This window comes from Scatophagus argus, chromosome 2, assembly GCF_020382885.2.
Source record: "Scatophagus argus isolate fScaArg1 chromosome 2, fScaArg1.pri, whole genome shotgun sequence".
In the NCBI taxonomy this organism is placed as follows: Eukaryota; Metazoa; Chordata; class Actinopteri; family Scatophagidae; genus Scatophagus; species Scatophagus argus.
Window position 1 is genome coordinate 17,023,380 of NC_058494.1, and position 16,324 is coordinate 17,039,703.

A 16,324-nucleotide genomic window follows, 5' to 3' on the forward strand; every position below is an offset into this window, starting at 1 on the left:
CAGCAAATGCCTTTTTGGGGGATTGCATGCTCTAACCCATTTTAATGTGCCTTTTCATTCTCAGCGCCATCACTAAGCCCCGCAGCAGGGGCTCAGAGCAACCATTTTGATTATGAGAATGATTGAATTAATGCTTCTGAAGTTGACACTTAATGGATTATGCTGGTCTGAATTGTTAAAACACACGAGGCAGATCTGTGTAAAGACATCCTAAACCCCTTTATTTGTTACACTACCAGGGAGCAGGTTTTAAAGTCTAACCTTTCTAATCTAGTGGAAAGTCTGACCTATTAAAAATATGGTCTTACACGTCCAGACAACAAACATTAGTCCAATTGTGAGGTCATAAAGAGCACCTTGACTGGATTGATTCCAAATCGTCAATGGTGTACTGATCTTAAATTGTTAATATTATAAATCATTATGTTTTTTTATTGAGTTTGAAGCTGATATTGTTTCTTGCAGCAAAATATTAGCAATTTAACTTTTTTTTTTTCCTTTGTACTAAGCATGTAATTAAGAGGATCTCATTTTACTTTTTTATTCTTTTTGTATGTCCAAGTATGGATGGTTAGGCAAAGCTGCGCTTCCCTTCTGTTGTTTAAGTAATTTTTCTGACCCTTTTCTTTTCCTTTCAATGCACAGACTTTACTCTTCACTGCTGTTTTCTTTTTCATCAGGCACTCAGCAGTTATATCACCTTCAACTTCCCTGCCTTGAAAATTGAAAAAGTTCCATAACCTCTACTGCAGCAGTCAGGGGCAGAATAACCACAGACCTGCATGCTTGTCAGTAATGTTCAAAGCTGCAATATATTTGATATTTATCTCGTTTCATTTCCTTATACTTGGTTTTCTTGTCGCCACTCTTTGTAATTCTCCCTTCAAATGTCACTGAATCCTAAGGCGTCTTTGGTTGATACACCTTATGTGTACTGTATGTGTTTGTGTGCAATTTTAGCACTTTTTTTTTCCATCTCTTTCTCTACACTCCCACAGTTCAGCTGGTCCTTTGGGCTGTATCGAGCACCTTTAACAAGCAACAGAGACACATTTATTTGTGAATCACTCCTATTTTCCCCTTTAATGATGCACTGTGAATTATTCTCATTTGTCATTAATATATTTGCTGAGAAACTGGAGCCAATCAGAATTTGTAATGCATTAACTAAAAGCAATATCGCTGTCGCAAAACATTAGATTCAGTGATCTGGTTGTAAATGTATTTTGTTCAAAAGGTCATTAGGTTCATTTTCAAAAGTTATTGGATTCATTTTCCAGCGTAATTTAGAGAGCTAGCGTGTGCATGGGGAACTTTCCTATACAAAGCAGCCAAGAGGGAAAATAATGACATATTGACTGAAATGCAGGCTTATATTGCAAGGTTGTCATTCATCATAAATTCACTGTTCTATTCCACTTCATTTAGTCTGAAACTACCATCCGGCCACGGGGGGGGACAACCCCTGAACTGCTAGATTTAATGGTGACTGTTTGATTCCTGTTGCATTTTTACCAGCAAAAAGAGAAAAACTGTACACATATTCACTAATCATCACCGTTGTGTGTGGATAAAGAAAAGCTTGGATCGCAGCATGTTTGTAGAACATACAAACTCGTTTAAATAACTGAATGGACTTTCAAACATTTAGTTAGCACTGTGCAAATCTGAAAACTCATGTTGGTAAACCACATTGCAGTTTATATATTTGCAGATGATTGACGTGGACAGACTCCTAGAATGTCTCATGACTAGTGATTCAGGTGCTGTTTTGAATGTCACACTTTATTAAAAGTTGTTGTACTGGCAATATCTCTATGTGCTAGTGGTGAAATGCGTCCTTCAAAGTGAACACTCACACATCTGCCTCTGTGAGAAAGTAGAGAAATGGAAAGAAGCACTGTACACTGTATTAAGGGTTTTTTGTTGTATTTCTCAGATTTGTACTTTTTTTGTTCGTATTGTTTTGTTTTGTTTTTTTTATTGATCACAAATGAATATAAACAGTTGGATTCCAGAATGGAAAAAGAAAAGAAACCAAACACTAAAACAACACAATATTTGTTGTCAACTGTTTTGCAACACTGCGGCACAGCTGACGCCGAATTGCTTCTCTAATTTGTGCAAATTGACAAATTCACGTTGTTGAGTCGTCATTGTGTTAAATTTTTTGTAATTATTCATATTAGCAATAATGTTGCTACTACTGTTTATCTTAAATCATTTTCAGTGTGACACTTTTATCCCAGTGGTGGAAGAGAACCCAGAGGAGTGCACAAATTACAAATTCATACCTGTGGGCTATTTAGAGTCTTCAGCTTATTTGTATGCCTTTAGAATTTTGAGGGGGAAAAACAAAACCAAAAAACTTCTGATCATTTAAAAAGAAATCCTCTCACACAGAGTCAACAATATCCAGTGGCAGGCAGCAGTGCAATCCAGTCAGCCAGTAGCACTTTTCCTTTTTTTAATTTGTGTGTGCTCTCCTCTCTCTGCAGTCGACGTCTGGCGCAAGTTAGACATTAAACGCATCGGTTTAACTATGATACAGCAGGCTCTTCCCTCTATGTAATGCTAATATGGCACTGTACACTGCTGTAGGCCACCTAATCTCAACAGAAAGTGTTGCACTTTCAAACTGTTTGCATGTCTGGAAAAAGTGTGATCTCTGATTGAGTGAATGCTACATTTGAACATAAGGATGGTTTACCAGACCTGTCTTGATATTATTATTATTATTTTTTTTTAAGTATATATTTTAACAAACCTTTTCTTTTCTCATATTTCTTTTTGGCTTTCTTTGTGGATCCATTGGTCTTCTGTCCTGCCTTTGCTGTTGCAGGTAAGTCCATCTTTTTGTGTTTATTTTGAAGCTTCTTTGGCCGGATTAGCTTGAACAAACTGACTGACACAGTGAGAATGTTTACCAAAATTGCATCTTAAGTATTTGCTCCACCGGGGATGTATTTTAGCACAATGGTTTTTGTAAACAGTGAATGCACTCCTTTTGCTCAGCTGACACTGGGACAATGGGGCAATTCCATTTATGCAGGCAATCTCATTGGCTACTAGAGAGATGCCAATCTTCCTTCACCGATAGGGAAGAGAGCAGGAGCGAGGGGAGCAGGCAGAATAGCATTTATTCATCCTGACATTGATCAGATAAATGGGAAATGATAAATGCTGTCTATTTCTACTTCCCGTTACCTGTGTTAACTTTTTATTCAAAAAAAAAAAAGAGGCTCCTACAGGCCCTGCTGTGCCGTACTTTTGAAACGCTTAATCAAAGTTGCTGTTTGGGATTCGGTTTTATTTGAGCATAAATGATGAATAAGTTGAAGATAACCGATGTCTGTCTGCGCCCTAAAAGAGGACACATTGATCACATACAAATACACAAAAGCCATCTTTTTCAAATTAGTTCTTAGTGTACATGAGTCGAGCTGCTGCTGCCCACATCTGACACAGTGAATCTAAATGTTAATTTGGGGCAGCTTAATTTATAGTTGTTGAAAAGGCCCAGATGTCCCCCGATTAGCTGTGTGGCTGTTATTTAAGTTTCAGGTGGTCTATGCAGCTGCAATGTTATCCATAAGAATCAAATATGTTCATTGTTTTTATTTATGATACAGCAGGCTCTTCTGTCTGCATTAGTAAATTCCTTCCTTGTATTGGTATGGACTTTAGTATATAGCACATAATAGTTATAATGTGTTATTCTGTGTTTGTTCTAACTAGATGAAGCTGTTGAGGAGACAGTGGGTTACCCTAACTCTTATGTATTTGCAATAATTATTGTTTCACTTGTAAAATGATTGCAGTCCCACGAAATAGTCTCTTATGCACTTATGGTACACATTCAGTTGGAGAAATCACAACCGTGCATTTTATTGATCTCTGCTTCCTGGCGTGGGTGCTGAAGTATGTGTTAGACACATGCCTGTTGGCATGTAATTTAACATGACCATTTGTAATACTGTTAACACATGAGGAATGGAACTGCACTGACAAAGGGAATATATTAAAACACACTTGACAAGCAGGATCTGTGATGTGCCGATTTTAGCCTGAATTATCTTGGATTTTGTTTGACATCAATGGTCAGTCTGTAAAGGTATAAATAACAGTAAATGAATAGAAAATCATGAGCTCAGTCCTAGATAGAGGTTTGTAGCTCTACAGCCATAATACTCTGAATATTAGGCGCTGACCCACATCTGCTCTTATACCGGTTACATTGAGCCCCAGATGCAGGCCCAGCTGTTGTCATGTATTATCTCACTGACTGACCCTGATGCTCTGTGTTAAATGCAAGACAAAACGTTATCATGGGTTAATGCAATGTTGCAATAGTAAGAAAGTTATAATAATGACCCCATTGCAGTGTGATCCTCTCTCATCCTGTGACTCACTTTAATGAATATTTAGGTGCCAGCCTTTTGTCTATTCTCTAACCTGTTTTTACTTCCTTAAGAGACACCACTGCTCTAACTACAGCACCATATGTAGGCAAAAATAATGACTCCTCAGCCATTATTATTAATTCTGTGCTACTTGCGTATGATGCATGCAAATGAGGCAGTGGGCGTAGAGAGCTATAGGCTGCCTGGAGATTTAGCCAGAGTAATGAGTGTAATTTGAGTGACCTACTGGACCTGTGTCTGTTTTAGTAAAGTTATTATTATGACAGTTTGTTCAACATTCACAAGCAGAGGATTTGGAAGTAAACTTCCTTTGGTGCAAAATCTCAATCTGTTCTTTAAAAAGGAGATATCTCTATATTTAACTTGTGAGTGAAATTTCCATTTGCTGCCCCCTTTTAATTGACCGTCAGCTTGTGCATTATGTAAACATCAGGATTTTGCTGGTGACCACTATAGAATTCAGCGCAGTGATGTCACATTCATAACAATGACAGCAGCAGTATTTGGAAGGAGGAGGGGAAGAGAATTTACAACAGGAGAAAAAAAATGTTGTGTCAGAGGTTTTGGATTCAAAGATAATGTTGATGATGATTAGAATATTGATCCTGATAGCCCACCTGTTATAAAAGAAGCGGTGGAAAACCACCCACTCATTGTCATTAGTCATCGCCAGCTCCTTACAGCCAACTGCAGTACATGCTGCCACCCATGATTTAGCTCTCCATCCAGTTATGAGGGGGTGTTCAGCGTTTATTATGCAGCGCAGTCCTATTCCCAATGAGATGGCAGAATGTTTCCCGATCAATACCCTTCACAGGAAGCCGAGTTATTTATTTTTTAAGGATTTGTTTGCATCTCTAAGTCTCTCTCCCCCCTGTTTGCTGCAGGTTGTGATGCAAGCTATTTCCTAAAGATCTGCAGAGTGATGTTTTGTCATTGGCACACATACACCCCTGCACTGGCAAAGGCACACTGACAAACGCATGCCCACACCATTTTGTGCACTGTCCTCCACTTCTCTTTTCCACAGTTCTTTTCATTCGTCTTCTGTGCAACCCGAGCTCAGGGCCCTGACAGGGCTGGTTGTGAGTGCTAGCTGATTGATAGTGAAGCTAAATTTTGTTTACTGGGATCTCAGGTAGCAACTACCTGTACAGTTTTAGCCTGCAGGGTCTCTCCTTTGTTGATGGTTGACCTTTAGCTCCTCATATACAGAAAGCCCCACTTTCTGAACACCACGCCCACTGAATGTTCCGATTTCATCACCGTGACCTTTACTCTTTTTGTCAGTAACTCTACTTTCACATCCATCTTTCCTTTGAGGCTTCTCGCGTCTGCATTGCATTCATAACAAACACCATATGACTTCCAGGTGTGTGGTGCTTATTTATAATATATAAAAAAAGTAACCGCATGTGTACACATATACCACATGTAAACTACAAGACAGTAGCTTCAAATCTATTAGCGTGTGTGGTGTACATACAGTACAACCCACATATATCCTCCGGCTGGCAAACAGCTGTACAGAACGAAGTAGAGAACGAATCTCACGCTTTGCTGCCCACTTCGTCGTAAAGCGATCTTCGAGCACAATCTCACACCTTTTTTTTTTTCTCTGACTGCAAAGTAAATCTCTTTGTCAACCACTAATCATCCTCCAGATCAATTACCAGTTTTCATATAAATGAAACATATCATCCTCTTCCATCAGTTTATGCTTGAAAATGTGTAGGAGAGATGAATATTTGTTATCACTATGATCATTTTGGTTACCACTCATCTGTATTGATTTTTACTGAGCATCATCAATCAAAGCATTTCTAATGGATGCTGTCTGAGAGCACATATTTCCCTTCAGGGAATTATCACCCCAGGCATAGGTCAAGCAGAGATTTGATCTATTGTCAGTGAGATTAATTGATTTTTTTTCTCTATATTTACTCTTTTTTATGGACAGATGGAGAGAGAGAGAAGGTAAAGGTGAGAAGGGATAAAGATCAGTCTAAAATAGTTTAATGTCAGCCCTCAGGACCTAAAGCTTTTAAAATATTCACAACCATTCTCCATTGCGTTTTGCCCTGGTTGCCTGTTCAAGAAAGAGTGAACTGAAATCAATAGTGGTGCCAGTGCTGGCCTCTGTGCCAGGCATCATCCAATATTTATACAAATGAATCTTCACAGCCTCAAATTTACCCAGCAGTTTCATGTTTAAGTGGCTGCGAAGGACTTGAATGGGGCGAAAATTGTAGACAGGCCGTGAAGATGAAGGAATGAAATAAACCTGTCTCCTCATCATGAGCCCTGCCATACATACTGCAATCATTTGCATTCACGTGATATTTCAGGTTATGATTAACAGCTGTGTTGGGGCTCAACGTGAGACGCCCTTGGTCCCATAAACAAGAAATAGATCGTAAATCTCACATGGCAACTTAAAGCCATTATCACTCCCCAAAGCATGTCCTCCTAACAAATGGCCACAAACTTAAATGCCTTTCTTACATGAGCACCTCATGAAGTACATGCAGACTATTAATTTAAGTGCTTCCCAGAGTCAATCGCCTTGTTAATAGCCAAAAAAACATGAAAGTACATTCCAGATATTGTTCACACTGCACCTTTTATTTTTCATCCTACATGGGCCACTTCCTAATATCCTGGTTTGACGTTATGGGATGCCTTCCCCGAGGTCATTTTCAGGTGAAAACTCATGATTCAGAGCCATTTGGCACAGAAATGTGTGAAGACAAACTTTGAGAACATAATTGTGAGCAGAAACTCCTACAGATACAGACACAAATGAATGACGAATTTTATGTTGAACATTTATGATAGGAACCCTTTTTAACTTATTTTTTAAAATTAGATTTATCCCATGGGTTTACATAGCTACATGGAATGCATTTACTACTACTTGCATTCATTGAAAAATGAAAATTGTTTAAATTTAGTGCACTGAAGTGCAAAACGCTTAATTCCCAGCATATCCTCCATATTAATAAGGATGATTAGTTTGTGATGGGATTTTGCCCTAGAGAAATCCTGTGAGCTGTGGGAGGAAAAGAAGGTAATTTGATATGTATATCCCACAGCTCTTTGTCTGTCCCTCCATGATTTGACTAGTGATTCTAAGAATTAACACAAACTGAATAAATCATGTGCAAAAACGTGCAGTTTTGCCCTATCCCTGCAATGTTTCTACAATTAATGGAAAAATATTTATTAATTTTGCCAATTGCTACAAGTTACAAGAAAATATTTCACTTCACTCACTTATAGTAAGCAATGGTCCAATCAAGCAAATCATTTTTTCAGACACTTTATACCCTGAGCAACCTCTGCACTTCTTCTCAGTCAGGGCTTACCCCCAGGCTCTCCATCACCCAAAAATGTAAAATTCACCAAGCCCATCTCTAACCTTGAGAACCAAATCTTACCTGTTACTCTGAGCCTTCGTTTCACATTGTTCACCAGCAGATCAACGTCACTTCTAAAGCTGTTGATAAATCTGAAGATAACCTTTTATACTTATTGGAACTAATTATGTAATGACTTTCAGTGAGTTTCTTAAAACATTTTTATTCCTGCTGACTTACAAGTTGTAAACATTATCTTAATTTATCGCAAAATAACACAAAAATGATGCAAATTGATTGATGCAGTTTTTTTTTTTTTTCAGAAAAGCTGCTGCAAATTTGCCATACTGATGTTGCCTCTGCTGTGGGGCTTTGCAGAGTATGGTGCACAATAGGTAAAATGCAGCCACAGTATGAGAATATGCACACTAGAGAGCAGTCTGTTCCCTCTTTCTGTAGTCGTTGTGATGCTCCATCTCCCTGTCACTGCCCCGGCACCCGCCCTCACACAGCACTGTTCATGTCACAGGACCCAGGACACATAACATCTGTCAGTGCACTAATTTACACAATGAACACCAGAGGAAGAAAGATATATACACACACCTCAAAATGGCCTTGTATTCAACAAACATTGTACATCACATGAAAACACAGTGAAGAATATTGTATGTGCAAATCTTCCTTTAAGCTGCTGGATAATTTCAATGATTCTGATACAATGTGACATTGTATTTTCAGTTAAGTATGCATGGATTCAATGATTGTTGTCTTTAGTGTGCTTGATTCAGTGAAAGGAGGCATCGCTCCTCTGTGAGAGCCAAAGAGTGAGAGGCAATGAGAGGCATAGCTTTAGATCTTCGACACTCTGCTTTCTTTACTTGGATGGTACACAAATAGTGATATAATAATGTGAAAATACGATGATTGATTAAAATGCAATAGATCATTTGAAACTATTCGCAGATAGGCAATGGGAAGGAGGAAAGAAACTACACAGCGAGCCAGTACAGTGAATGATAGAACAACAAATATGAAAGTTCAAACAGAGATCTAAAATTCAGACCATGGATTTAACATTAGAGATGAGATGCCAATATCCCCCTGCCCCTTTTATTTATGTATTTATTTATTTTATTTTTTGTATTTCATTTTATTTCTTTATTTCTTTTTTTTTGGTTCGATACACTGCAGAGATGTAGCTCTCCAGTCCACGAGCACAGAGTGTGTCTATTATCATTCATCCTTTCTGACAGCTTCTCACATACAAATGAGTTTACCGTATAGCAATTCATTTATTTAAACATTTTTTTAGTTTACAAAAGAAATAGATTATCTTGTATCATTTTGTCCACACTTGCACTTCTTCTTTTAACATATTTTACACAGACTTCTTTTAACATTTTTACATTTTTAACGAACTTAAACATGTATTTTTTTTTTAATATTTTAAATGCTTGTCAAATATTGTGTTTACCATAATACAAATGGTTTTCATTTTTTTTTCTTTTTTTCTTCTTTTCTGTGTCCCCAGTTTGTTTTTAAACAATAATTAAATGTCCTCAAGTAGAAAGACACATTAAAGCTCAAATATCCACCCATGAGAGAAAAGCCTCAGTGCCCATAATGTATTCCTTTCCGTGTTTCTGTAGAGTATCAACAGGTCCAAGAGTCAGGGGCCTCAAATCAGCAGAAGATAGCAGTAGCAGTAAATCCACCACGAAATAGTCAGCCGCATTAGGGACATTCCTATTACATCACAGTGAGAAGCTGTGTAAAGTGTCCAAAAGATCCCTTTATTCCTTCTGTCCCGCAATGTTTCCCCTCCCCAGTGTATCCAAAAAAGGGATTTACTGTATATCCAGATAATCACAGGTAAAGACGTACTCACAAAGCAGGGTCACACCTCACATTCCCGAGAAGGTTGCTGTTGGCATGTGCAGGAGCCATATTCATTGATGATTACCAGAGCTCCTTCAATGTGGTTAGGTTTATAGTCAACATAGTACTCTGGTGTAGAAATTGCAGCCATCTGCTGCATGCTTTGCTTTTGCTTCTGCTTACGGCGCTGACTGCTAAAGCACTGCCTCAGTTGTCTTATTCCAGCTGGAAAGCACTTCCATGCCACATACAGCATGAGCACTATGATGAGAAAGGAAAAGATGAGTGCCATGGTTCCAGTCACCACCTTGTGGATCTGCATGGTGCTCTCAGTGTCATCATGGCCCACTGTGACAGTGAAAGAACTGGTTACCACTTCACTACCCTCACCCTCATAAGGGTTGGGAGTAAATGGGCCCAGGAAAACAGAGCCACCCTGGGCCAGATCCCTTGTAGAGGCGTACAGGCCTGCTGTAGTTACCTCCATTGGGGGATCCTCACAAAGCTGAAAAGCGTAAACAGCATCCAACACATCCTCACCCTGTGCGGTGTCAGGGCTTGAACACAGCAGGGAATTGTCACGCTGGCCTCGGAAGGCACTCAGCCAAGAGGCCAAGGCACACACATTGCGACTGCACTCCCAGTCATTCCCTGCCAGGGTAATGCTTTCCAGAGATGACCACGAATCCAGGATACGCTGGTCCACAGAGGCCAACCGATTGGAGTCTAACATCAGCACCTTAAGGTTGGGTGCGCTCTCAAAAACATGTGGTTCAATGTACTCAATTTCATTGGCTGAAAGGTCAATCTTCTCTAAAAAATGCCATGTCCAGTCCAGAGTATTGACAACAATCGTGGCACGATTGTTGTGCATGTACAGAGTACGTAAAGAGATGAGGCGAGGGAAGTGGGCTAGGTTGACTTTAACTAACTCATTGTGCTCAAGATGCAACTCAGTCAACTTGAAGAGGCCAGCAAAGGAGTTTCGTGCCAGGCTCTGCAGTTGGTTGTATCCCAAGTCCAGAAACTGCATGCTCCGGCAGTCTTGAAAAATCCGCACTGGCACAAATTTGAGAGCATTGTAGCGCAAATGCAAATTGGTGAGCTTTCTAAGGCCATGAAAGAGGTCAGGCTCTAGGGCTTGCAGTCTGTTGTATGAGAGGTCCAGGATACGCAGGTTTGGGAGGGGCCTAAAGGTACCATTTGGCAGACTCTCAATCCGGTTGCTGCTGAGGTCCAACTCCTTGACCCGTCTTAGCCTGTCAAATGCACCCTCCTCTACAATGTCAATGTTGTTGTGGTCTAGGTAGAGCCAGGTGAGCTGTGACAGACCAGCCAGTTGGCCTTCACGCAGCTCGGTCAAGTTGTTTTCTCTCATGGACAGGCCCATGGCGCTGCTCAGATTGCGGGGAATGTCTGTGAGGTTGAGCCCCTCGCAGTACAGCAGCTTGCTGTCGCAGCGGCACAGCCTTGGACAAACCCCCTCTACCAAGGGAACCGTTCTTAGAAAAATACCCAACAAACACAGTATCAACCCAGGGGGCTTCTTCTGTGGCCACTTTAAGTACAGTCCAATTAGAAGGAAATCCATTAGCATAAATATCCAGGGATGCCACTGAGAAAATGTCCATTGAACCACTCTGGATATTATTTTTGCATTTATCACATCATATTTATCGCATCATATTTAATTGAATGTGTTTCTTCCCGTTTTGGTATTTTATCTGTAGACAGCGATTATAGTGGTATTACTTTGTCAGCCAAAGGAGTCCTTGACAAAAATGCAAAAGATAAAGGGCAAGTCTCTTTGCTTATGTTAGATATCAAGCAGTGGGTGGAGAGTAGAAGGGATGGCAAAAAAATAAAATATAATTGTCCTCACTGATCGATATTATTTGAAAAGATTCCTACTCACCCCTATCCAAAAGCTGACAATCTCCATTCAGCGTCCTGATTTGTGCCCCAACACTAATTATGTGCGAATCTAAAAAAGACCCCACTGTGGTACAAATTCCCCCCTCCCTCCCTTCTCTCTTTTCAGTGGGCACCAGATCCTTGGCAGGCTTACAATGTCTTAGTTCTCCTCAAGTGAAAGAGCCAGAAAGAGAAGGAATCCAAGTAGCTTTCAGCGAGATGGTAGGAAGTGCAAGTTCCCCTGTCTGCATGCATGAGCTCTGTCTCTTTTGCTCCTCCGCAGTCCTCTGCTGCAATGATCATAGGGGAGAAGAGACAAACAAGAAAGAAAAAAGGACCAAGAAAGAAAATCTTTTTAAATATCTGTCTTGCTCTTTTCTCCTCCCCTTCCTGCATAAGTTTCATCAGATCTGTCAACACACATTATCGTCCATCTCTGTAAGCAATCACTGACTTGTAAGGCTTAAATCCATTCAAGCGGGTAATCATGCATTCAGTGACGGATGCGAGAGAGAGAGAGAGAGAGAGAGAAAAAAGGATTCAAAGAGGTGAGCCCTGTTCACTGTTTTCTTGTATAACAGTATTCCGTGTCATCTCAGTGGCTCATCTCGGTTAAGAAGCCGCTTGCATCTCCTGTGGCTTGTAGTTTTCGTCCACTCCCTTGCTCTCCGGGTGTTTTCTCAGCCAGCTGGAAGAGGCTGCTGAAGGCTGGTGCTGGTAGGCAGGCAGGGGCGGTAAATGTGGGAAGCAAACGAGCGCGCAATCCCTTGCAGCAGAGCAGTATACTGACAGCGCATGCAGAAGCACCTTCTGTTCACTGAGTGTCGTAAGCCACTCACAATTCAGAGTGCTCGCTCTCTTTCCCTCACTCTCTTGCTCTCCCTCCCTTGATCGCTCACTCACTTTTTTCATGCTGCTCCCCCTCCTCTCTCTCTCTCTCTCTCTCTCTCTCCCCTCTTCCCTCTTCCCTCCTCACTTTTCTCTTGCTTTTTTTTTTCTCTGTGCCTGAGACATTTACATATTCAGAATGGGCTGGGCTTAAACCAGGAGCTTTAATGAACCTCCCCTCCCTCCCCATCTCTCTCTCTCTCTCTCTCTCTTTCTCTCTCTCTCTCTCTCTCTCTCTCTCTCTCTCTCCCTCTCCCTCTCTCTCTCTCTCTCTCTCTGACTCTCCCCCCACCCCCCATCTATCTCCCTCACTGTAATGAATTGGGCCATATAATGTCTGCCTCCTTTGACGTTGCTGTGAGAAAGCAGTTTTCTGATTTCAGTGTTGCAAAATAACATTTATCCAGTGGGACACCATCCAAAAAGGGTGGCCTATATTAGTTCCACCCCTAAAGCAGGGAGCCATTTACATGCATATCAACAATGAGAGAGTTCACATATCGAAGAATAAAGAAGAAATAAATCAAATTCACAGTATTTTCTCTCAAGATAACAACTAAATCCACACAAAATTATTAATTCCAGTGAGGAGGATGACAGTTTAAATGTGCTCACTGTCATGTTTGTCTAATGATTTCAAATATGACTATGTTCATTCATTATCACCGTTTAGGCTTGCCAACAAAAAAGGCGAGAGAATAGTGAGTCAAGACTAGAGTATGACATTCTTTATTTGATCAAACTGTCCTGTAGCCAGGCCCTCTATGTCATTGTCAATTATGGCTAGGCTTTCCATTCTGAATACAGATGTAATTGCTTGCCACATAATATTACCATAAAGCTATAACATAAATATTCTTCTCTGAAGGTCTGCTCTTGCCTTGCTTCGCACTTCTCTGGAATCACTCCTAGCCTTGTCAACGTTCTCCCATTAATTTTCAGAGACAATGAGCTGTGACAGGGCCTTACATTCCTCATACCGGCCAAGATTCTAACCGTCGGACCATTTTCCCTTTCTGAGTTCACTGCATTTTTACTGACAGATGGCATTTCTTTGATATCAAGCGTTCTTGTTCATTTTACAAAAGGCATTCAGAATGAACGAACATGAGTTGCAACTAAATTGTCAAAAAACAGCCCCAAACTATTATTGTCCATATACTAGATCTAATAATAATAATAATAAGAAGAAGAAGAAGACATTTCATTTATAGAAAGCAAGAATACTTGCTTTATGTGACAAGTTTAAATAAATGATCCTGTTATGGGTTGAAGTCTATAGGACTGAACTGATGAAAGACAAAAGCCTGGTGGTTTGCCCCAGATGTTTATCATGTCACAGTGTCTGTTCATGTGTTCTGCTTTGGCAGACAGTTAATGTGATGCTGTTGTTTGTGTTAGAGCTGATACGATGATATTGGAATTAGCTGTAGAATAGCAGGCTAACTAAGAAAATTCAACTTTATTTTATGGCACGTATTAACCAGATCTTATCTAACCTCCACCCTTCAGTCATATAATCATGATGTCGGAGTAAAATATAAGAAGCACTTAATGTGCTGTAGGGAACAGGGCACTTATAGTGTTTAAGTGCATCTTTTCAAACAAAAGGAGTAAGTCGTGAAGCCCATAACAGCAACAGGCCTTTGTGACTCTTATGTTACCGACATTTCAAGCTATTATCTGTTATGCGAACAACCATTATGTGTATCTAACAGAGCTTTTCTGAAAACTAATGGATCAGAGGCTAAGATTTGATTTTGACTTTTGTTGTTAGAGCTATTCCAATCACTAAGTACATGTACAGAAATATTTTAGATTGCATAAGCAGGAAATGATAGTGAGTTTGCCCATGCCAGTGTATCGCAAAGCACAGCACACTGGCACTTCCTCACGAGTGTAGACTATGCATACTCAATGTGTTTGATATTAAGGGGTCAAAATTATTATTGTTCCATCATTTAACAATATTCTCTTAACATTCAACTTATCATTTACTGTCATAAATGACTAAGAAAAGCAGCAAGTCCTTACAGTTAAGAAGCTGCAACCAGCAACTGCATTTTTGCTTTAAAAATGAGAGTAAAAGAGAACAGAGTAGTTCACAACATTTTTGCTTGGCTAATTGATTAATCAGCTAATCATAGCAGCTCCAATGTATTTTTACTTTTTTTTTTGTTTGTTTGTTTTTTAACTTGGCTTTCCAAACTTCCACCGGGACTCAAGAATGAACTGATGAGAAATTGGTCTTCAAAGCTCAATAGGATAAAATGATGATGTGATGACATTTCTTATCCAAAAGGCCAAAGGTCAGCGTCACTGTGGCATCATAATGTTCTCAGAAACACTTTTCTGTCCATTTTTCAACACCATAACTCAGGAACAGAAGGGCATATTACATGTGTGTGTCCATATTTCACATTTAGCCAGATACTGAATTGGTGACACTAATCATTGGGAGTCCACATTGAAACTGTGCTGATTCCATGCTGTGTGTGAAGAATCCACTGTTTAGAATTTGTAGCTTCTTTATAACAACATTTCATATTTGAAACACTGTAGTCCACCACAAGCTTGTTGGCTTTGCTGATATCAAGCTTCAGCTCTCTGTCAGTCATTGCACATATGAGCCTCTACAGGCATGTCAAACTGGTCCACAGGAGGGCCGGTGTGGCTGCAGGTTTTCTTTCCAACCAAGTAGCAGCACACCAGACTTGACTCATTTAATCAACTGATCTCCGTCTTCAGACAGCTGATTGGTCAAACGGTGTGCTCTTGGTTGGTTGGCACAAAAACCTGCAGCCACACCGGCCCTCCTGTGGACCAGTTTGACGTGCCTGCATGGATGTAAACTGAAACTTGACCGGTGTGTGGAGGCATGCAACACCACAAGGTGATAATTCTAGTTTCTTTTAAAATTTTCTTAAGATTTTCCTTTTATACTATATCAAATTGTTTGTCGAGAATCAGTACAAAATGGAGCGCAACACGGTCAGCACAATAGAGTAGTATCTTATGTTATCTTATGGTGAATTTAAAGCATAAGTAAGTTCTAGGCTTTTTGGAAAGACAAATAAATTAAAATACATTATCTGACTGGATCTAGTGGAACATAAGCTAGCTTAAAATTGGGGTGGGAGTTTGGCTTTCTGTTTGATTGCAATAATTATGTCAAAACACCACAATTACCTAACAGCCCTGTACTTTGTCCTGACCCTGTCTGACACTTGACAGCTTAACCTTAAATAGTGCATCCACCACTGGGGGCTTTCCAATACTCACAAAAGGTTCTTAACATTAGTGTTGCAGCAAAACAGCTGACAGCTCAAAAAAAAAAAAAAAACTTTATTTTTTTTCAGATGTGACTGATATTTTCTTTTTTTTTTTTTTTTTTTTTTTAATCCTGCTTGTCCTCGGATGATATTTTCTCAACTTTCTTTTTAATTTATTTTTATTTTTATCTAGAGAATTCACATGCAGCTCACTGACAACAAAATCATTCAAATTCCAGATCTGATGTGCTTTTTTAATTCAAGCACGATCGATGAAGAGCCCGTGAAGGTTTGACAGCGATGCAGATTGAGCACCAAAGGAAAAGAAAAATTGTCCTTCACATGATCTGAAAATCTTAAAGTTGGAATCATCTCTGCCTCGCCTTTGCTACATTCCCTCTTAGCAGTAATGGATGACTATACCATCAGCTAATGACTTGGTGCACTGTAATGACTTGACACAGGGAACGGGAGATGAGAGTATCCAGACCATCAGTTTTAAGACTTGCAGAGCTTTTGAGTCCCTGCTTTGGAGTTAAGGTCAGAACAAGAGTGTGTGTGTGGGTGAAACACACACATGTGCACT

The 16,324-nt window shown here is 39.9% G+C and overlaps 2 protein-coding genes across 2 annotated transcripts in view; one reads left to right on the forward strand and one right to left on the reverse strand.

Moving 5' to 3' along the window:
* The window catches only part of ctnna2 (catenin (cadherin-associated protein), alpha 2), a 288,411-nt gene that overhangs the window by 171,325 nt on the left and 100,762 nt on the right, over window positions 1-16,324 (forward strand). The window lies entirely within an intron of this gene.
* lrrtm1 (leucine rich repeat transmembrane neuronal 1) lies at window positions 7,991-12,441 on the reverse strand. The gene has a single exon (XM_046414581.1). It carries the CDS (start codon window positions 11,259-11,261, stop codon window positions 9,684-9,686), a length of 1,578 nt encoding a protein of 525 aa, XP_046270537.1. The 5' UTR covers window positions 11,262-12,441; the 3' UTR covers window positions 7,991-9,683.

What these genes read in the sequence shown, in the direction of transcription:
- lrrtm1 (XM_046414581.1), bottom strand. Translation starts at nt 11,261, where the DNA reads ATGCTAATGGATTTCCTTCTAATTGGACTGTACTTAAAGTGGCCACAG.